This window comes from Populus euphratica, unplaced genomic scaffold (genome assembly GCF_000495115.2).
Source record: "Populus euphratica unplaced genomic scaffold, PopEup_1.0 scaffold495.1, whole genome shotgun sequence".
Taxonomy (NCBI): Eukaryota; Viridiplantae; Streptophyta; class Magnoliopsida; order Malpighiales; family Salicaceae; genus Populus; species Populus euphratica.
Genome location: NW_011500371.1, coordinates 46,978 through 70,468, shown reverse-complemented (window position 1 = coordinate 70,468; position 23,491 = coordinate 46,978). Strand labels below are relative to the sequence as shown.

At 29.1% G+C, this 23,491-nt stretch overlaps 1 protein-coding gene across 1 annotated transcript; it reads left to right on the top strand.

Annotated features, from left to right (window-relative positions):
- The first annotated feature begins 11,644 nt into the window (after positions 1–11,644).
- LOC105114139 (nudix hydrolase 19, chloroplastic-like) lies at positions 11,645–23,032 on the top strand. The gene is given in 7 exon segments (XM_011010581.1): positions 11,645–12,369; positions 14,221–14,287; positions 14,290–14,360; positions 14,451–14,555; positions 14,755–14,854; positions 16,374–16,466; positions 22,396–23,032. Coding segments are annotated over 7 exon segments (1,350 nt in total). The 5' UTR covers positions 11,645–11,745; the 3' UTR covers positions 22,686–23,032.
- The last annotated feature ends 459 nt before the right edge of the window (positions 23,033–23,491 follow it).

Below are 23,491 nucleotides of genomic sequence, written 5' to 3'. Positions count from 1 at the left end.
AAATATTAATAAAATTAACACTTAAAAAAATATTAAAAAAATTAAAAAATATTAAAAAAATTAACACTTAAAAAAACATTAAAAAAATATTAAAAAAATTAACACTTAAAAAAACATTAATAAAATTAAAAAATATTAAAAAAATTAACACTTAAAAAAACATTAATAAAACTAAAACTAAAAAAAAAACCTGTATGAACAATGCAATTCAATGTGAACAGTGCAGTGAATTGTACTGTTCATGTTAATTGCATTGTTCACTGAACAGTGAAATTAACATATATATAACAAATAAAAAGTAGTATTTATCTGATTTTTATTAATTGTATTTTAACCGTAAAAATTATGTGGGATCCATATACAATAAATCAAATTTTTTTTTACTAAACAATTATAAACTACATTTTAATTAAAACTCAATCACAGCTGCGTAAACAAATACCCTTTTAAAGGTTGCACTTTAGCTTATGTAGGATGTGTAGTTTGCTCTTATTATCAATTTGCTGCTTATTAATTATGCTTGTGAGATGCTCGATAGACCTTGGCAGGTTGCGTATCCATGGAGAAGCTTGATTTTATGCTAATTGAATGGCGAATCATGCTTTCTTCCTAGAATTGGGAATTGACTCATTAATTCGTGTCCTTTAGGTTGTTCTGATTTCCTATTAGAAGACAGAAGTTAGTTGCCCTAAGTTATTTAAGGGAGTTTTTAAAAAATATTATCAAACTCGACCGTACTTATCCTAGCTCAAACTAAATTTTAAATTAAATCAGGTAAAAAATTACATAATACAATTCAACCGACCTGAAAAAAAAAATCAATCTAACTTTTTTAAAAGTATTTAAGAGCAAATTTAACATTTTTTAATAATAAAAATATATATTAAAATAATAATTTTTTAAATTGATCTAGTCTAATTTAGCTATTCCGTACCTCAAGTCATCGTAATGATTGAATTTAAGAATTTTTTTTAAATCTATTTTTTTATATAATTATAAGACAAGACATTCACATAAAAGAAAATAAATCAAATTATTGAAGAGAATTGTGTTTTTTTAAATTAAAATATTTTTTATTTATTTATATAATATTATTTACAACAAAACAAATTTTTTATTAGCAATATAATTCATTGAATAAAGATAAAAAACAATCATAGAAAAATATTTAGAAAAGCTATAAAGATTTGAACTATAAAGAAAAAACATATTTCTTTAATAAAAAAATCTAATTTTTTTATTCATGCATTTATTTTTTGTTTTGACAAAAACATTTTTTTCACAAGAAATACTATTTTTTAAGATAAAAATCATTAAAATATGAGAACAATATGAGAAAAAAATCATTAAGAAGTCATTAATTTATTATTTTTATACACCTATATGAGAACAATAAATTAGAGAAATATATAAAAAATATTTACAATAAATAAATAATTTTTTTTATTTTATGTTAATATTAATAAGAAAAATTAATTCAAAAATTTGCATATAAGACTAATACAAAGTCAACCATAAAGCAATTGATAACACCATCATAAAAAGCTCTGGTCTTTTAAAATATTTTATTAGTAACACATTTTTTAGAAAGATAAAAAAAACAATGATAATTAAAATAAAGGTCCATAAAAAAGTTCAATCATTTTAAATAAAGAGCAAAAATATATCTCTTTAATCTAAACTTAATTTCCTTATTAATGCATTTTTTTAATGAAAATATATATTTTTTTAATAAAAAGCACTATTTAAAAACAATTATCATGATATAAAAAAAAAAGACTTAAAAATATTAACATAATATCTTAATATTATACATGCGATTCTTAATATTATACATGGCGATTGAAAGCAAAGAAAATTAATTAATTAATTTGATAAACCATGTCAAAATATATTAAAAATAAAAGAAATATAAATTTTATCTTCATTGAATAATCATGAAAATTTTCTTCTTCATTTTTTGCATATTAGGCATATATTAATTGATTTTTTTTAAAATTCTCATATAAATGGATAAAATTATTTAAGCAATAGGTCAAAAATGAACAATAATTTAAATATCATGCTAGATATTTTTATTTATGGTATATTTTAATAAAATAAAATAGCCTACACATTAGACCCACGAGCATGGCCCAATAGAAAGAAGATCTAGCACACATAACCATGATGCTAAACCAATGTTTTTTGCCTCCTTTTATTTTTATTTCTATGTTTAAAGTGAGCTTTATTTTATAAAATAAAATAAAATAAACAATGTATTGTTTGTAGTTACAGATAATATGTCGTTTGCTAGTTCGGTTCTTGACCATTAAAGAGATGCCTTGAATGTCGAGTTGGGATTTTTTAGATTAAAAAATTTATTTTTCAACCTATTTTATCTAAAAACACCTAATAAATATATAATAAACTTAATAAACTAAATCTTAACTCCAAATCACCCCTAAATCATTTTAAAAATATAAAATTAAACAAAAACATACATTCTTTCTTAACTTTTATCTACCATTTCCAATGAGATGGAACCTTAAAAATATTTCAGTATCACTCTTCTCACCAAGAATAACTTATAGACATCAAAATTAGTTTTAGTTTTTTAATTGCTAAAATATAGTCACCTGGCCACTTCCCCTCTCTTCTTATTTTTAATAATTTTCTCTCTTCTCTCACATTTAAAGGATTGAAATGTAAAACAAATGAAGTTTGTGAGTAAAAAATTAAATCCACAAAACACAAGGATTAAAAATATATAAAAAAAAACCATTTTTGATTAATTTTTTCCTAAAAACACCCATAAAAAGCTTAATAAACCAATTCCTACCCTAAATCACCCCTAAATTGATTCAAAAATATAAAATTAAATAAAAAACTTTTTCCTTAACTCCAATTTATTTTCTCAAGTGAGATGAAAGTTCAAAAACATCTTAATGACACTTATTTGTTAACAGGGACCTATCAACCCTGAAAATAGCTTTTTAAACTTTAAAATGTAGTTAGCTGATCGCTTTCCCTCTTATCCTTAATTTTTATAATTTTTTTCTTTCTATGTGAAATTTAGAGACTGGAACATAAAAAAGGAAATGAAATTTAGAAACAAAACCTTAAACCCTAAAGAACAGAAGGATCAAAAATAAAAAAATTAAGAAAATTAGAGATCAAAGTGAACTTTTATGCTACTAGTGAATGGTAAAAAAGGGATGGCTTTTTCCTTCTGTTAAACTTGTTCATTGTTATTTCAATTTTTTTAATTCAAAATTTTAAATTCTATTCCATGAAAATCCAGCATTAATTCAAAGTCGTTGCATCTTTGATACTTCAAATATGATGAATGACATTAAATGAAAGGAATTATAATGATTTAAATAATATAAATATAATATGAAAAGATAAAATAAAAAAAAGTTTCAAGTATGAAATAAATAACTAACCAAGAACCCAAAATAAAATAAAATGAATAAGGCATATTTTAGCGGTCCATATTACATGTATGATACATTGTTAAAAAAATTATCAAAGTAAGTGTTGTTATCCATTTTTGAATTTCCACAAAAAAAAATACAAAAAAAAATATATTAGAAAATATTTTAAAAAAATCTAAAAAATAATAGGAGCGAGAAAAGGATGTTAGAATACTGAGAAAGACCAAAAATTGGTTGAGAAGGTCTAAAAATGCAAAATTTTGAAATTTAATAGTATATTTTTGATTGATGAGAGCTCTTTGACAAGGAGAATACGTTGAGAAAGAAAAATCTAAACTTAGATGTATATGGACTTAATTAAATTTTATCTAAGATTTAATTGAATTTATAGAGGGTTATATTGTAAGAAAATTGATTTTTAAGTCAATTTAAGCTTTTATCGGAACAAATTAAAAGTTTTAGGGTCCAATTATAATTTTAAAGAGTTGATTTGGTTAAATCAAGGGTTTAATTGTATAATTATTAAAGTTTGATAGCCAATTAAGAACTTAATTGAAATAATTGAAACTAGAAAGTGCTAAAATAAATGATCCAATTAGAACATTTTCAGGGGGCTTGATTAAAAAATTGTAAAAAATCATCCTCGTGGTGCCTTACCTATTTACTGGGCTTGCAGGATATTCAGTGGGTCGTGGAGATTAGTCGTGGTGCGCGTAAACTGACCCGGCCACCCCACGTAAATCAAAAAAAAAAAAAAAGAAATATCATTTTGAAAACGGCGCCGTTGCATTAAGACTTGTGCACATTGTTCATGGTCTTCTTCAAAAGAAAGAAACGGCTGGAAATAAATAGACAGGGGAAGCGTTTTTTGCAGAGATGGTGGAGCTGTTTCAGGGGAGCATGTCTCACGCCGGCCGTTACCATATGCATGCCATAACGCATGCATCCTCTGGCTATAAAAGCCATAAGAGGGAACGAGACTAATGGGGGGAAACAGAAACAAAGAGGGGGAGACGATATAGACGAGGGAGAACAAAAGGAGAAAGGAAAAAAAGAAGAAAAAAAGAGGGAGAACCCTAGAGGAGAGATGGAGAGAGCATAAGGAAAACAGAGGGAGGGAAAAAGATTTAAAAATACACAGAAAGCAAAATACTGAGAGAAAGAAGAATAGAGGAAGAACTGAAGAAGAGAGTAGCTTCGACCTATCAGCTTCACCATCATCTTCGTCCCCAAGCAACAGCTTTGCCTCTAGCTGCACCAGGGAACAGGGGAGAAGAAAAGAAAAGAAAAAACAGAGAGGCAGATCGAGAAGGAGCAGAGAAGGGGGAGGAGGAGAAAACAAGAGAGACAACAGAAGGGAGAAAGGAAAGGAAAATAGGGAAACCAGTAGAGAGAGAAGCAAATAAATAGAAACAAAAAAAAAACAAAGAATACTAGGAGGAAGGAGAAGACAGAGATGAAAGGGAAGGAACCTCAAGAAGAACGACAAACAGAAACAGAAAAAACAAGAAGAATCAGAGCATGTTGTTGCCTTTGTTGCTTCCAGGTAAACTTCTCAAAATTTTACACTGTGCACTTGGAGATTAATTACACCGTGACTGTAGCAGCCTGCTAGCAGGCGTGCGTGAATTGTTCACGCACGCTTGCAGATAAAAACCGGCTGGGTCCAGCCCAGCCATATGGGCCGGGTTGGGCCCAGCCTGAAAAAGCTTTTTCTTCCAGAATTATTACAAAAACAAAAAATCTTTGATTTTCTGTAAATATTTTATTGCATTTTAATCAATATTGGTTTATATTTTTATACTATAAAAATAAAAATTTAATATTTAAATACATAGTTTTCATCAAAACATAAAAAATAAAAAATAAAATGTTTTGTTTTCATGCATACGGTCAAGTCTCTCTAAAAAAAATATATAATAAAAAAATCATATTGTATCTTCATAAAAAAAAAGTTTTAGCATGTATTTTGGCTTTAATAACCAATTTATTAAAGTAACGAGAACTGACCAATATTTTAAAAATTCTAAAAAAATTATTTTGTTTTCTTTTAATCTCTGGGGTTACAACTTTATACGTAAGACGTATTTTGAATATTAAATTATTTGTTAATGTTAGAACGGTTAGGTTTTATCCAATAAGATAAGGATTTTTTTATTGAAGAGAACTTTTCTTAAACCATAGACTGATCAACAACTAGAAAACACAACAAAACTTCAAATTTTAGCAGATAATAAAAAATGCAGCTTACCTTAGGTATGGTGTATTTGAGGTACTAATATCTTTCTTTTACGCAACTAGTTCCCGTACCTGATCTCCAGACCAGTTAGGGTTCCTAGTGACCAAAAAACTAGGTGGCGACTCCCATTTCATTTTTTCACTCATAAAATACAAGAATTCCTTGTCTTCCCACACATTTGCCAGATTGATAGATGATTAAGACTTTAAGTGTGGAAGTATTCACTGCGACGTCGCACACGTGTAACACTAAGTATTATTTTTTATGTTTTGGAACGTTTTGATGCGTTGATCTCACAAATAATTTTTTTAAAATAAAAAATATTATTTTAATACATTTCAGAATAAAAATCACTTTAAAAGGACCATACTTTCGAATAGACCTATGCATATCTGGCGTATATACGAGGTGTCGCGGCGATTGTCCACCATCGGGGAAAAAATGGATGTGTATTTCTCGCAAAATATGAAGAGACAAGGACTTCTTGTCTCTTATTAGTGAAAAATCCTTAGTGGAGTCGCTATTCTGTCACACGTGTGCGACGTCGCGACTATCATCCACCATCTAGGAAAAAATTGAAATGGTGTATCTCTGGCAAATATGGAGAGACAAGGAATTTTTATCTTTTATCGGTAAAAAATTTTAATGGGAGTTGTCACCTAATATTCTGGTAACTAGGAACCCTAACTGGTTTGAGATATTAAGTACGAAGACTGGTTATGGTTATGTAAAGGGAAGGTATTAGCATCTCAAATATATCTTAACTAAGATAGGCTGCATTGTTTTGTCTGATAAAATTTAAAGTCTTATTTTGTGGTTTTGAATTTTTGATTTGTCTAAGGTTCAAAACAAACCCTTCTCAATAAGAAAGTTGTTATCTTAAATGTGGCTAAACATAACCGTTCTATTGTCCAAAAAAACAAATTAAATATCCAGAATACACATTACGTGTAATGTCATACCCCAGATACTAAACAACAAAATAAATAAAATTTTTGTTGTTTTTGAAATTTTAACCAATATTCTCTTGACTTTAATAAACTACTTATTAAAGCCAAAATGTATGCTAAAATATTTTTTTTGATGTATGAAAAATACAATATGATTTTTTTTAGCTTTGAGACACTTGCCCATATGGACAAAAATATTTTTTTCTTTTTTTAATTTTTTATATTTTTGAAAGTTTTGACAAAAATCATGTATTTTTAATACCGAGTTTGTATTTTTACAACATAAAAATACTAATAGATATTGAGCAAAAAATGCATAAATAAAAAGTGAAGAAATTAAAAACATTAAATTTTTTTTAAAAAAAACAATTCATGGGCTGGACCAAGCCTAGATCAGTGGGCTAGGTTGAACTGGACTTGGCCCAAAACCAAATGGGTTGGTTACTGTGTCTAAGCACACTAACCAGCCCTCCCTCATTTGCTGCAGAACGTGAATTAATTCACTCTCCCTTTTTCTTCTTCCTTTCCCTGCTCTATTTTTTTCTTTCTTCCTCTTCGGTTCAACTCTCTTTCTTCTCTTCTCTTATCTTTTCTTTCTTTCTTTTTTTCGCTCTCCTTTTTTTTTCTTGTGCTCTCTACTGTATTTATAGGAAAATAGGGGAAAGAAAGGGAGGATGATTATTACTTAAAAGTGCATTTTTATCAAGACTTTATATCATCATTTTTGCACTTAAAGTATCAATAACTCCTTAACTAGAACATGTTTTATAATAACAAGTCTGATAATATGAGATACATTTAATTTATGGTAAATGTTCATTTTAAATGCAAATATTCTCACAATTCAAAGGATTGATTGTTGTGATTAACTATTGGAAGTGAAAGGACAAAGAAAAGGCTAAGCTTACAAAGGAGATGTTTAGGAGAGAAAGAGAGAGAAGAAATGTTGGTGAAAAATAGAGGAATGAAACCTTCTTCTTCCCCTGTTTTTTGCATGTCCAGGGAAAGAAGAAAGACTGCAGTGCCGCTCAAAATGACACCGTTTTGGGCTTCTCTTTCTTTTTTTAACAGTGTATGAGACAATGCCATTCTGGTCAAAATGCGTTGTTTCATTTAAATAAAAAGGCGGCAAAAACGTGTCAATTTTCATATTGGTTCTCAATTTGTAATTTTTTCAATCAAATCCTAAATTACAATTTTGATTTAAAAATCAATGCAATTACATCCCTGTCAAAAATCCAACAGTGGCCCTAAAGTTGGGCCCCCTTTTCACTTTGGTCCTTAGTTTTGAAATTATGCAATTTGACTCTCAATTGATTAATAAACTTTTAATTTCTTCAATTGGGCCATTGACCGGTTTTAATTTCAGCCTCTCTACTTACGCGCCTTTTCCATATTGGTCCTTGGTTTCAGATATCTTCAATTAAGTACGTAATTGATCATCAAACTTCAATATTTATGCAATTAAGCTTCTGATTTGACCAAATTAACTTTCAAAATATGACTCCAGAACTTTAGTTTCTTCCAATTAAAACCTAAATTGACTCAAAATCAATTTTTCTTGCTATCAAATTCTCCATAAATTCAATTAAACTTTTAATAAAATTTAATTGAGTCCATAAACATTTGATTTTAGACTTTTCTTACTCAAATTGAATTTTTTTTGTCAATAGAGCTGTCATCAGTCAATAAAATATTATTAAATTTTAATTTTTGTATTTTTTAATCTCCTCAACCAATTTTTACTTATTTTTTGGGCACGTTGACATCCTTTTTTCACTGTTTATATTTTTTAATTTTTTATATTTTTTATATTTTTCATGGGGGCTCAAAAATGGATTATGAGAGCATACATGGTTAATTTTTTTTTTTTTTTTTTTTATGAAAGTAGGTATTGTTTTAGTTTACAGTGGAATGCATGAATTTGTTTCCGTGGATTGTGCTTCATGTAACTTTCTTGTTTTAGGAATTTAAGCCCTCGTGTAAAGATAAATAGGACGTAATCTCTAAAATAAAAGGAAATGCAAAATTATTTTCCCTAATTTTTAAGCGGATTGTTCCCACTTCAAAAAACAATATTAACTTGTTACTTTGTTTTCCATTTTCGATTCAAATTTAAACCATGCTTTTTTCATTTAATTAGTAAAAGATTGGTCTATTAACGTTATCATGTCATATTAATAGATCTTTGTGACATAAGTTGATGGAAGGATTAATAAATGTCAAAATTAAATAGAAGAATTGAAATTATGGGATATGAGATGATTTAAAAAAATATTTATGTTACTTCTATTTTTTAATTAATTTTTAAATTAAATGAGTAAAATATTAAATTTATGAATTCATATAATTAAATTAATAACAAAAAAGAAACCTCAATTTAACTCCAAACATTCTAATATATATTTGTTTGATTCTACGCTGAAATTTTTTTATTTTTTATTTTTATTTTAACCCTTATTTTTTTATTAAATTTGTTTTTCTTCTCAATTGCACCATTCAATCAAAGACCAATTTTTTTCTTTCAATTTCATATTTTATTCAAAGATAAAATTTATTTTTTATTTTAATTTTGATCTTTATTTTTTAATTATTTTTTTAAAATTTTTTTATGTAATTGAAATTATTTTTTCAATTTCATCATTTAATTTTTGATTGATTAAGAATTGTATTTCATGATTTTTTCGGATAAAATACTTCTGGTATAATGATCAAGATCATAGATTTAAAAAGTTAATACCGATTGATTTTTTATTTAAAAAATGAGCTTTGTGATTTTTTTATTTTTTATTATATTATTCTAATTTCATGACTAGTGTTATAGGTTTGGTAGGATAATTCAGATTGACTCAACCTTGAACAATTTGATATTGCATTCTAATTATGCTTTTAAAAATTATAAATTTTTTTAGCTTCAAAATAATACATTTTTTGTGTATTTTAATTATTTTATTATACTATTGATTAGTACTTAAAAGTGCACACTCATTAAGACTTTATATTATCATATTACACTTAAAGTATCATTAAATTCTCTAACTTAAGCATGTTTTATAATAACAATTATGATAATATAAGATAGATTTAATTTATGGTAAATGCTAATTTAAATAAAGCAAATCTTACAATTCAAAGGATTGATTGATGTGATTAACTATTGAAAATAAAAGAATCAAAGAAGGCTAAGGTTAGAGAAAAGATGCTGGATCAAACTGGACATCATTTAGTTATTTGATCATATCTGGAGTTATGTACCTTGGATTGATGTTTGGTTTATTATTCTGGAAACTTAAGACATAAGCCTACAACTTTTATGGAGTGGAAAACCCAAATTTGCTGTTTTCAAATTCAAAGTTTGGCCATAAAAAATAAGTCAGAATCTGTCATGCAATCCAGCCCAAACACTGCTCAGAAGTTTACCCATAAATAGAGTTCTAGAAAGCCAAATAATGTCAAATTTGGTGGGTGAAAAGATAAGACTATTTACAATAACTTTCTTACGGACCACTTACTCTAATTTTGATGTTAGTAATGACATTTTATCCAGATAAGAGCTTTAAGGCTATCCACTACGTCCACCAGAAGCATTACTCAGTATTTTAGCTATATCTTGAACTGTAGTGATCCAAATACTCTGAAATGTTGTGGGTGAAAAGAGGAGATTATTGCCAACAACTTTCATGTAGAACTTTTTGCCAAATTCAGATTGCATCAATGTCATTTCATTCAGCCAAAATGCTTAAGTGTTGTTGTCCACTAAGTCCACTAAATCAATAGTTGGCCACTCCATCAATAATCAATTACTAAATGAATAGTCTTGAATTTTAGTCTATAAAATGAGGCATTTGCCATTCATTTAGACATTTTAGTTTTCAGATCAAGATTATTTTCTTACTTTCTCTTTTTGTAATGCTCAAGTTTTATTTTCATTAATCTCTTATTTATACCTTTTATTTTCTTTATTACTCTTAGTTAACTTATATATTAATTATATTTTTTTTCTTCATTATGTCTACCTAAGTTAATATTGTCAAGGTGAAAAGGTTTCACTAATGGTGTTAAAATAAATATAATATAAACTCAACATGAGTTTTAATGTTTATATCCAAGAAATTAATATGTCTTATTTTTTTTATCTTACTAATTCTTAATACCTTATTTGTTAAATGATTAATCTAAATTTATGTTGTATAACACTTGGTACAATAAATGCTAGATTCTTCATAGTTTTCGGTCGACATCGTTGTTATGAGAGAAACTTGATTTATTGTTAATATAAGTTAGCATAATAAATTCCTGACAATATTTAGAAGTATGGTGGTATTAAAATAATATAATTAATATGATCATGCTAAAAATTTATAAAAAACTATTAAGGATAAATCATCTGATTGGAACCTTCTTTGTGTGTGATTTCTAGTTGAGTAATAAAAAGAGTTTATATTGTACTTATTTTTAATACTGTTAGTGTATCCTTTAACCTTGACAATTATTTTTATCATTATTTAATCTTCACATTAATTTCACATATCAAAGATCTCTTTGTTAAATTATATATATTATTTATAATTTATATAGTTAATCTCAACGTGGATCAATTCCGGTTTTATCGGATTATTTATTATTTTAATATTTTTACACTTGAGACAACTCTTTAATTGTATCGGTTATTATAAAAAAATATTTTAATATATTTTTAAAAATATTTTAAAAAGTAAAATCCACTGTACTATTATATTAAATTAAAGTTTTTGATACTTAAAAAGAGTTGACGAAAAAAGTAAATAAGCTTGATTGGTGTTATATTTTAAAAATATTTTTTTAAAAATTAAATATTTTTTAATTTATTATTTTTTAAATTATTTTATCATATTATTATTAAAAATAAATTTAAAAATAAAATTATTTTAATATATTTTTAATAAAAAGTATTTTCAACAACAACCAAAATCAAACGTGCTGCAGGTAGAAAGGCTCGTGGACTTGTTCGTTTTATTTTCATGACTAAAATTCAGACTCTGACAGTTGTCAAGAAATTGAACACACATCTTAATCTGAGCCATGCAATCAGTCGGCATTCTTGAAAGTTGAAACAGCACAAGTAAAAAGCTGAAGATCCTAATGGAAGAAGAGAGCAATGCCCTCACTCCTCTCTTCATCATCCACGTTCACTCTGTGTTGTACTCTCTCTAAGAAGTTCATCCTCTCTCCCAAAGCAACAACTTTCTTCTTCACAAGAAAGACTGTATCCTATTTCGGTACCAAAACAACCATGTCCACAAACCTACAATCCCATGCCTTTGCAGGCAATCCTCTAAGATCTAAAACACCCAAATCGACCGACCCATTATCACCTCCCCTAGCCTTTGAAACCCTCAAAACTCAACTTTTAGGCAATACCCACCAATTATCTTCTCTTAATTTCAAGGTTCTACCGTTTAGGAAGGGCAGGCCTTTGGCATCGTCCAGTAGCACAGATGGTGATTTGGGGCCCAAGTGGCATCTGGGTTGGATCAGTTTGGATGATTGTAAAGGTTTATTTTCTGGTTCTGGGGATGAATTGAGCGGGGACAACATGGTTTATCTGGGTTCTAGGTCCGAGGAGGATGTGGTTTATTGGGCAATTGATGTCACTGGAGAAAATAGTTTGGTCACTGATTCTGTTAGCAAGCAGTTTTGCTTTGTAGAGTTAAGGACACTTATGGTGGCTACAGATTGGGCTGATGAGCGGGTCATGTCTGATTTGGCTGTTGCTGGTCATGTAAGTTGATTTTGGTTTTCAATTGGCTAATTCCTTAAACTTGTGCGCTTCATTCCAAGAATGAGTTTCCGGTCATTTAAGTGCCTCAAGTTAAATGGTGATATAAATGTCAGCTTTTCTAGCTGCTGAAAATGCTTCTTCTTCTTCTTTTCCTCTTCTGTCTTCTAGTCTTTATAGTTGGGATATATCTGTATTAACAATTTAGTTTTGAAAATTTGATGGTGCCATTTATTTATTGAATGTTTCAACTTTTTCAAAGCCATGGAAAAATTGTCTTGAAACTTAAAATTCAAACCTCACGCAACATAGCGAAATATTTACCTTAGCTGTTCTCATGTTTATTCTCTAGAAGCTGAATTGCGACATAAGTATATGGATAACTAAGCGTAGACTAGTGATATAATTTAGAAGTTAGGTTTAATTGAGTTGATGAGGCTACAAACATGTGTTTGTCACAATTTATTTCTCATCTTTATTATTTATTTCTTTCCCCTCACAGGGTTTTTTCTTTAATTTAGCATCTTAATAGAAAGGTCTCACTTGCCATGGAATTTTCTCCCTTTCTTGTTTGTTCTCCCTTTCTTCCGAATGAGAGTTGGAACCTAGTGGGTGGGTGTTTCCATGACCTTGCTGCTGGTTAGCCTCATGACATAAATCTATGTCATTTTCTCCAATTCTAATAGATCAGGGTCCGTGTTACCTTGTTAACACACTTCTATTTAATTATTATATATATTCCATTTTGATGCACTAATAGGCTGTCTTGACTGGGTTAAATCAATTCTTGTGTTTGGAACCTTCTAACCTTAGAAGGGTATTGATTTGAATTCCAAATGGAATTTAATTCATAAAAAAAGTGCGAAAGCAAATCAGATCACCCCTCTGATTTGCTGCAGTAATTCTTTTTAAAATACCTATTCTAAAAATACCCACCTCTTTATTTTCTCCCAAGAACCCAACACTATAACTTTATCTCATCAATTCCAAGTAGAGTATTCTTTATTATATTTAACTAGTTTCCTGCTTCATTTATTCTTTCACTGTCTCTTTTTCTGAAGCCAGAGAGAGACATCCAATTTGGGTTCCAATGGCTAACTTGGTGTTGTCAAAATATGGTATAAAGCCTCTTCCTCAAATTTTGCCTAGACCTAGAACTGGAATCATCTCTCACAATAACCCTTCAAAGACAAGATTGTTATACACCAACAAGACACTCATAGATTTAATAAGACTCTATAAACCATGTCAAACCAAGACCGATCAATATAGCTGGTATATCTTTGAAAGCTTAGATGGAGAGAATAAATTGACTCCTTTTGATAAGTTTTCAATTGGGTGTTTTAGGGAGAGGAATTGGGGGCTTAAAGCGTGTGCTCCGAGTGGGGTTGCATATGGTGAGGAGGATAATAAAGTTAATGGCTTTATGGGATTGGAGAAGAGTAAATAGAATTTGATCCTCGCTCACCACCTCCATTTAACTTGTCTGATATTAGAGCTGCTATACCAAAGCATTGTTGGATCAAAGATCCATGGAGGTCAATGAGTTGTGGTTTTTGGTTTAGCTGTAGGTGCTGCTTATCTTAACAAAAAGAAATGATTTCTGTAACAAATATAATTTTTAAATTAAGGTTAAAATAGTCAAGATTGCTAATTCAATTTATTTTCTCAAGTATTTCAAAAAGAATATTTGAATTCAATTATGTGATTTAGTATTCCATTCTAATCATAAAAATTGTATTAGGATATGAATTGAATTCAAATTTTCTTATGAATTGAATTCTATTCAGCATGTGATTTGGTTCCAAACAATAAGAGCTCTTTATTTACCATTTTAGTCTATATATTTGTTAGGCCAAAGCGTTGCTGGAGTGGCATAACATCTCACGTTTTTGTGGATATTGTGGAGAGAAAACTATTCCATGGAATCTGGGAGGCGGAAACAATGCTCGAATGAATTGTGCAGAAGGAAAATTTATCCTCGTGTGGATCCAGTACAGTGATTCATATGCCTTTCTGCTGTGAATGTTGTTTAAAATGCTAGTGGTGCATTGACTATGACAATTTCCGTTCTCTTACTGCAGGTTGTCATCATGTTAGTTATTGATCGAGAAAATGATCGTGCCCTTTTAGGCAGACAGTCAAGATTTGTACCCCGAATGTGGAGTTGCTTAGCTGGTTTCATAGAGGTATTTTTCTTGGCAATTTCAACTGTTCACAAAGCCAGAAGCAGATTTTGTAAGCTGAAGAATCCAAAATGTATACAAGCATTCAATATATATGAGATGAACCTCATGATTCCATCAGTAGAACTCATCTAGTTGCCAATTATTTTATTCTCTTTTCTGTAATGAAATTATAATATTTGAAATCCTTTGTTGTCTTTAGCCTGGAGAAAGCTTAGAAGAGGCAGTGAGGAGAGAAACTTGGGAAGAGACTGCTATTGAAGTAGGAGAAGTAATATATCATAGTTCTCAACCATGGCCTGGTATTACCTTTACTACTCTCTTTTATGACTGCATATTTCTTCAACTTTTCGCTTGCATGTCATTGATCTTACTGGAAATGAAACAAAGATATTTTGGTCATTTGTTCTTTAATAAACAAAACTAAGAGCATTAACATTTCATTGGTCATATAGTGGGGACCAAAGATCAGCAACTTTTGGTAGTTTTAGGCTTTTAGCACCTTAAAGGTTAAAGTATATCCATACCCTAACACAGACACTGTAATTCATCATCTTTAGTGTAATCTGGATATAAGATTAGTGAGCACAAAATGCAAAAATTCTAAATGCCAAATGAAAAAATAAAAATAAAAACAACTAATAAAACAGTTTTCTGAAGTTTGAAAATTTTGGAAAATTATTAATTCAGTTTTTTAATTAGTAGAAAAACTCAAAACATGATTTTCCAAAATCATATATATGTTTTCTTTTGTAAGGAAAGAAAAAAAATGTATAACAATTCTATGAGTAGATGAATTCCCAAAGCCATAATGTGATCACTTCCTGCAGAATGGAGGAGAACTAGAATTTTCATCTAATTTTGGTGCTTGTTTTTCCATGAAAGTTCCACTGTCAAAAGGTTAGATTATTTTGGCTTCATTATAACTTCAAGTAATATGGGATTCTGCAGTCACAATGTTCCCCATCGATATTGCTACAACACCCAAGCCGCAATCCCAAACTAGTTTAGGACAGTTATATAGATGCTTTTGTGCCATTTTTTTGTGATCATAATCCAAATTCATCTCAATATCATTATAGTCTAAATCATTCAATACCACTTCCGTCCACATTATTTTGGTTTCCCTTTACCTCTTTCCACTATTAGCCTCTCAGTTCTTTGAATCAAGGCCAACATGCCCAAACCATCTTACTCTTTCTTGTTCTCTCTTATTGAGAGCTACATGGTTCTTTGACAAATGTGTTCATTGATAATTATTTGATCCTAATAATGTTGCAGTCTAAAATTCATCAATTGTCCATGTACTTTAGACATTTGGTCACATCAGTACTTGGTCTAACTGAATCTATATGCTTCCATTTTAGGGAGATCTGAACAACCCTCCCCCCCTCCCCAAGTGAGAGTTGAGATTGTGTAAAAAGAATGTAAATACATATGAAATTTTTTATGAAAAAAAAGGGGAATTGAGATTGTATCAAAAAGAAAAACTAGTGTAAAGTTAATTAATCAATAGCAAACTAAAAAATTATATTATTTTACCCTTTTTTTTTGCTCCATCACTCATGGAGTTGGATGGAAGGTTTCAAAGTGTAAGGTTATTTGACTGAATTATTTGTTTAGAGTTTGATTTGGCCTAGCCTAGCAATTGGCTTCTTTTTTCTGTCTTCGTTTCGATGATTGATTAAAGTGCGAGTGCAGTTGTTTTATGACTTCAATTTTGTCTTTTCATGCAAAATTGTTATAGTTCTCATTACTCTCTGATTTATTTATTTACAAATGCTGCTAACTTATTGTGCACCTGTTCTGGTTTCTTGTCAGTTGGCCCAAGCAGCATGCCATGTCAGCTGATGGTCGGATTCTTTGCATATGCAAAATCATTTGAAATAAATGTAGAAAAGGAGGAGTTAGAAGGTATTTGAAGATTTAAAATTTGGTTGCTTATGCTTGGGCCTTTCTTTTTCCTGATGAAAATCTCTTTTTTTAATACAAAATCACCTATTTGTGCTGTATGGCTAAAAATTCTAGGCAAAATAAGAGACTTCTTGTGACAAACTCTAAAGCAATAAAAGTTGCCAAATTTATTACCTTTAGGTTGGCTGAATTTGCGCACATCTCAAATTAAGATGTGGCAAAGGTTTGGATAACTTAACTATAGAAAAGAAATAGTAAGGATAACAACAATTACAAACAAATAAAACTAATTTAATTGAATCACCTAAACTCTTAAATGCAACCTAATTTATAGTTTCATGATTTGATTTTTGGTGGTGAGAATGTCTCAGTCTCAACTAGTTATATTGGTGTCCCTCATTCCTTTGTATTTATGTAATATATACTTTTTACTAGTGTTCTGATTGTGTAGTTGCCATTTGAATTATGTTATAAGTTGTGATGGGGAACAAAACAACGACAATAGAAATATTATTTGACCATGTAAGAATTTTAATAATGTATGATTGTGCTAAATTTTTAGTATTTATAAGAATATTAACATTTATCATTTAGTAATTAAATTTGAATTTTAGTTTTCTTATCAAATTTGTACCGTTATTATGGTTTCCTATTTTATTCATTTTGGGTGGTTATAAATACTTTTCCTGTGTAGACATTTTGTTTGATCATTGTATATTGAATAAAATAAATTTGAGTTCTCTCTTAGAGTGTGTCTGAGTGATTTTTGGTCTTGTTGGTAGTTTTGCATTAGTTTGGTCTCATAGAAATTCAACAGAGATTGTTCTTTTCCTCAATCTCGTATCTCTTCCTTGAATTTCTATAAGGATTCAATAGAGATTCGACTAGGTTTATTCTTATTTCATAAGAAAAAAATAAAATAGAATTGCTATTGCGATTAAGAGTCCTTTTGATGCAAACATGAGTGAAAGATAAAGGAGTTTGTTATATGTTAAAACCCTTAAAGACCAAAAACATCATAAGTATATGTTAAAACCCTTAAAGACTCTCAAAATACTTAATTTTTTAATTTATGTCTCCACTTGTCAAAAAGTTATTAGAACCTTTCATATTGGAAAAAACTAGAAAACTTTAATAATACTAAATAGAAAAAAATAAACTAGGAAAAATATTTCCTTTTAAGTAGGAAAAAAAAGCATCATAATATAGAATTAGAAAAATATCTATTTTTCTAAAATAGCTCTTGTCTCAACTTTCCTGGGTTGGAAGGAACTCATAATTGAGTTCAATTTTCAATTAAAAATTGCCCTGCATCAAGAACATCTTTTTGTATATAGACCCAACTCACCCAATAATGGGTTTCTAACACCTTTGTACAAATCACCCTATCATGGATCCTTAACACAACATGTTTGTGTGCACTACTTCATCGTGGATTCCTAATATAATATCTTTATGTTAGTCATCTCATCATGGGTCCCACCACCAAGATTTTGATTGAAAACAACTGAAATGGGCAAAATAATACACTAGTCCTTGGATGTCTTTTTCTTGAGGTAAACTCTTCATTCTCTCCTACATAAGCACCTCCTAATTTGCAACCTCTTTTAGCCATGGCATAGAATAAAACAAAATAATAATTAAGGCCCTATTTGTTTGTTGGAAAGTAGTTTCTTTTTGGAAAGTGAATTCCGGAAAAGTGAATTATTTTCTAATGTTTGGTAGTGTAATGGAAAATAAGTTGGAAAATACTTTCTAGTGTTTGGTTTGGTTATATCATAGAAAATGAGCTGGAAAATAAGTTATTAATGTTTTATTTTTTTCAAGTTTATTAAAATAATGAGGAACAAATCTTACAAATTAAAAAGTTGAAGGAGAATGAAATTGAAAAAAATATAATTTCATAAATTATCTCAAACAAAATAAATAATAATCAAAATAATAGAGATCAAATCTAAAAAAAATAAAAAATGAAGAAATTAAAATAATAATAATATTAACATTTTATAAATTATTTCAAATAAATTAAGTAACAATAAAAAAAATAAAGATCAAATTTGATAGATAAAAAATTTTAATAAACAAATAACAATTATAAAAATAAGGACCAAAGTTAATATAAAAATTAAATTTTAAGAGATCAAATTGAATAATAAATATTCAAAATAAAATATCTATAGCAATCAAAAGTTTGATGATCAAATGATATAATTAGCAAATAATATGATATTTCTAAAGTTTTCACTGTACTGGAAACCAAGCTAAATTTTCCTTTGACTGGAAAGTGTTTTTCGTTGATCAATTTTTGTAATGGCAAACAAACACAGGAAAGTTTCGAAAGTGGTTTTATGAAAACCATTTTCCAAGAAACAAACATTGCCTAAGAATCATTGGGCTCTGAAACCAATTGGTATAAATGAGAGCGAATGGTAAAAGAGTTTGTTACATGTCAAAACCCTCAAGGATTAAAAACACTATTAAGTATAGGGACTCAGAATATTTTATTTTATTCATTCATGTCTACACTTGCCAAAAAACTATTACTACATGTTATGTAGAAAAAACTAAAAAACTTTAAACATATTGAATTGAAAAAAATAAACTAGGAAAAATATTTTCTTCAAATAGAAGAAAAGGAGAAAAACTAACTAGAAAAAAATCATAATAAAGAATAGAAAATTAGATATTAGAAAATATCTATTTTTCTAAAAAAGCTTTTGCATCATTTGGAACAAAGAATTAAGAGTCCACAAATTCACTTACTTGGATGTAAAAAAATATTGGATATAGGCAATCTCATAAATCAAATCATTTGTGGTAAGGTATTTCTACTCTGGATTGTTGATAAAATTTATAGTGGTTTCAAAAAATAAAATTTGGTGTTCTGATTAGAAAATGGATGTCTAGCCTATGATCATTCTTTGGAAAATCATAGAAAATATAATTATGATTGGAGAATTGAATCCCTTGGGAATGAAAAAGTGAGCTAAGTTGAATTTTTTGGTTAGGTTCTCACATATTCTTCATCTTATGGAAAGGTTGTGTTACATGAAATATTTAGTGAATATGGATATTTGGAGGATATATTCATGTTTAAGGAGTTTGCTTTAGTTCAATTTCAATATGTAAGGCATGCTATTCTAGCTTTATTTAGACATAATGCCACTCTAGTTTATGAAAATTGTTGTGTGATGGATATTCGATCCATAGATTTAAGCTTAAGTTACAAATGTAGTACAATATTGCGAGTAATCAATGCTAAACTTGACTAGTTAATGATAGATGACGGGTGTCCTATGAAGCAAGAGGTAACAAATTGTAGAACTAGTTGATGAATACAATGTAGAAGTCCTTGGAGAAATCTTGTTGAGGGAAATTGAGAATGTGAAGAACCAAGATGGGCTTAGTTGCAAGGATGATGAAGTTAATGCAATGGATTATGTGCAAAAATATTGATCCGCTACAAATTGAAGATTCCAAGTCTTCAAAGTTGAAGTTGATCGCATTGACTTTGTTGTTTCTCTAAATTTAACATTGTAGATGAGAAGACTATCTTATTGCCTACATTGTTGTCTAAAGAAGTTTTAACGAGCTTTGGAGAATATGTAAGTTTCTAGAGGTTCATGCATGCATGTTCATGAGTTTTTATTACTTCAACTCTTCAAAACTCAAGGTTGAGTTTTTTCCCACCAAGGGTGAATGATGGAAATAAAATGGAAATAAAGAAAGACAGCCTACATTGTTGTCTAAAGAAGTTTTAACAAGCTTTGGAGCATATGTAAGTTTCTAGAGGTTCATACATGCATGTTCATTGAGTTTTTATACAATTAGATTATTATTTGACTATTTAGGAATCTATAACATATCATGAATACGACTGAGGAAGCAATTGTTGACATGTGGCATGTTATAATGGGGCATGTTAATTTGAAGAGTTTTGAGCTTTCTAAATAAAGACACGTCTTTCTCTAATATGATTATAGATGATTGATAGGATAAAATGAGAAACTCGTACTTTTAATTTTATTTCCATATGTCTCCTCATCCTGTATTGTCCTTTTTTAAAGTATGTGCATTTGGCTTGACCTTAATTAGAGCTAACCTATCCTATTCTACAAGGTAATAGAATAGGCTTTATTTAATTCACTAAAACTATCCTTCAAAAGTGGGATTACAACCAATGTATATGAACTAATAAGTAAATGCCCTAGGATGTGCAATTTATGTGTTCTTTATATCTTGTAATATAAAAATATAATAACAAGATCCATAATTGAAATTGATAATTGTGTTTCAACCTGATGGTTTAAAGTTCTTATTACTAGGAATAAGAGTTTTATTTATTTATTTATCTATTAATTTTAGTTATTTGGGTTTTGGAAGTGCCAAATGAAACAAATTATCAATTTGAGTTTTGAGTTATTCTTTAGCTAATGTTTATACTTTGAAAAGTTTGTAGAACTTTTGTAAAAAAATTTGTGCAACATAAAGGAAATTGTTACTTAGTTAAATTTTGACAATTGCCTTTTCTTCTTAAACTCAATATACAACCTCAATGATATAAATAACAAAATCAATTTGAGGTTGTCTAAGAAAATTACATTGCTAAGTGAAATTGAATTTTTTCCCTAAATTATAATTGCCGAGGTGAAGAATTTTAGATTTAATTTGTGTGAAAAATGTTTATATAAAAAATCTATGATACCTAATGCATTTTGTGTTTAGATATCAAACCATATATTTAATAATTAACAGAATTTAGTATGTTAAACAAATAGCAATTGATGATTTTGGTATGTAATATTTAACTATGAATAGATGATAATATGTTTCTTGTGCAAACAAATCCAGTCTAATGATATTGATGCTAGTAATGCATTATCTTGATTTTTCTATTTTACTATATCATTAATCAACACCAATACCATTTAGTGTATATCTAATAATTGTTTTGGCCATGTCAACCAATCATGCAAATAATCTCATTTACTTCACCTATTCACTAAATTATATCTATTTTTATATGGTTTTATATGATTTATGTGAAAAAATAGCTAAAAAATGATTTTGAAAAATTACTCAATTTGAAGCAAAATGAGAGTTGTTAACAAGTTTTAAATATAAATTGTATGAATGATCTATAATTTATATTTAATAAATATAGTTTTAAAATTCTTTGTGGAAAAATATTATTAGAACAAACAAGAAAAATAGTGATAGAAACAAAATAATATTTTTTGAAAGTAGACATTACCTTAGTTTTTCCTTATCATGTTAATACTATTGTTAGGTTCTCTTATTTTGTTTTGTTTGGGTTTTTATAAATAAACACCTGATGCATACTTTCTGATTTAATTGTTGAACATGTAATAAAATAAACTTGAGTTTGAGCTTTTTGTTTTTGTGGTTTAAAATCAATCAAGTACCTCCTTTCCCAAAAAAAAAAAAAACAAAAAAACTGTTGAGTATTGTTACAATTAGAAGTGTATTTTGGAAGTAGATGTATTCACTCCATCATCTGGAAAAGGTGCTGTTTCCTAGACTAATTCAATTATTTGGAATTAATTTTAATTCCATGTTTTTCTTGTCAATTCTCATTCTGATTCAATAATGTGTGGTTTTCTCATGTTTTGCTTGATGCCAAAAGTCCTTTTTTCTTATCATCCTTCCTACCGATACTTTCAGATTTTATGCTACAACTCTTTGTATAACTAGATGTTTGAACTTGACTACACAATAGTGTTTCTTTTCATCATAGTTCAAGACTCTTGGAAGCTGCGAGTCTCAAGATCCCTTTTGAGGATTTGGTTACATTCCACTTTCGATTAGTTAAACTGCGTTTAATAGAAGTGGTGCTTTAGTTTAGAGTTGGATATGACTTGTAGAGATGTGGCTTGAGGCTAATATTTTGAGTTTTGAATCGTTTTAGATGCTCAATGGCACAGTAGAGAAGATGTCCAAAAAGCATTAATGTGCGCGGAATACAAGAAGGCACAAAGAACAGCAGCGGCCAAGGTAGAACATATGTGCAAAGGAATTGAGAAAGGACAGAGTTCTTCATCAGATTTTAATTTAGAAAGTGGGGAACTTGCTCCAATGTTTTTTCCTGGACCCTTTGCAATTGCGCATCACCTAATCACTTCCTGGGCAAATCAAGGCGCAGCATTTGATGCAGTTCAACTGAAACAACCACCGACTAGTTCAGACTCAAATTTGTAGCTCCGCTCCCAACCTTCACTCTCGCAGGACGAGTATTTGATTCTATCCTTCACTCTTGTTTCTGAAGAGCTCAGAGACAGTATTTGATTTCTGGATTACAAATGTTGCAATAATCATTGATAAGGAAAGCGACACCCTTTGTTATTTCTGGGAGGCTGCTTCATAGAAAACATCCAGTGGGTGTAATCGATTCAGATTTTCTATTTGTTTTGTTGCAGTCCGTATTCTTGTCACCATGTGCAGTTATATAATGAAACTGGATTTTCTCCGTACCTTCTGGGATAATATTGCGACGAGTTTATGTAGATTAGTACATAGGTAATCAGGGGCAGCATTCCTTTAATCCAGCTTTCTGCGTATGCTCGTCACCAGCCATATTTTATAGCTTATTACTTTCAGCGTTTTTTCTGACAGATGCATTCAGCTCAAACAGTTTTATGGAACGCCATCAAGTGATCCTTGCACGCCCAGAGCCCTATGCCCTCGCATAGAAGAAGAGAAATGTCACAAGTAAAATGACCCTCGCTTCAAATTCAAACCACACACCACGTTAGGAAAGAACCAATCTGAGTCTCGTGGACAGCCGGAACCTGAAGTTTTCATCATTGAATGGATTACCAACGCCTTAAAAAAAGAAGGATAATTTGCACCCATCAGTCCATTACCTATAAACTAAAAGATCTAATTTTTTTTTTAATAGTTATTTTTTGTATAATTTAGTTTGTTAAAATTAATTTTTTTGTATTTATTTATCATATTCTTATGACATAAATTTTAAATTTAATGGGTTAACTTGATTTAATGAG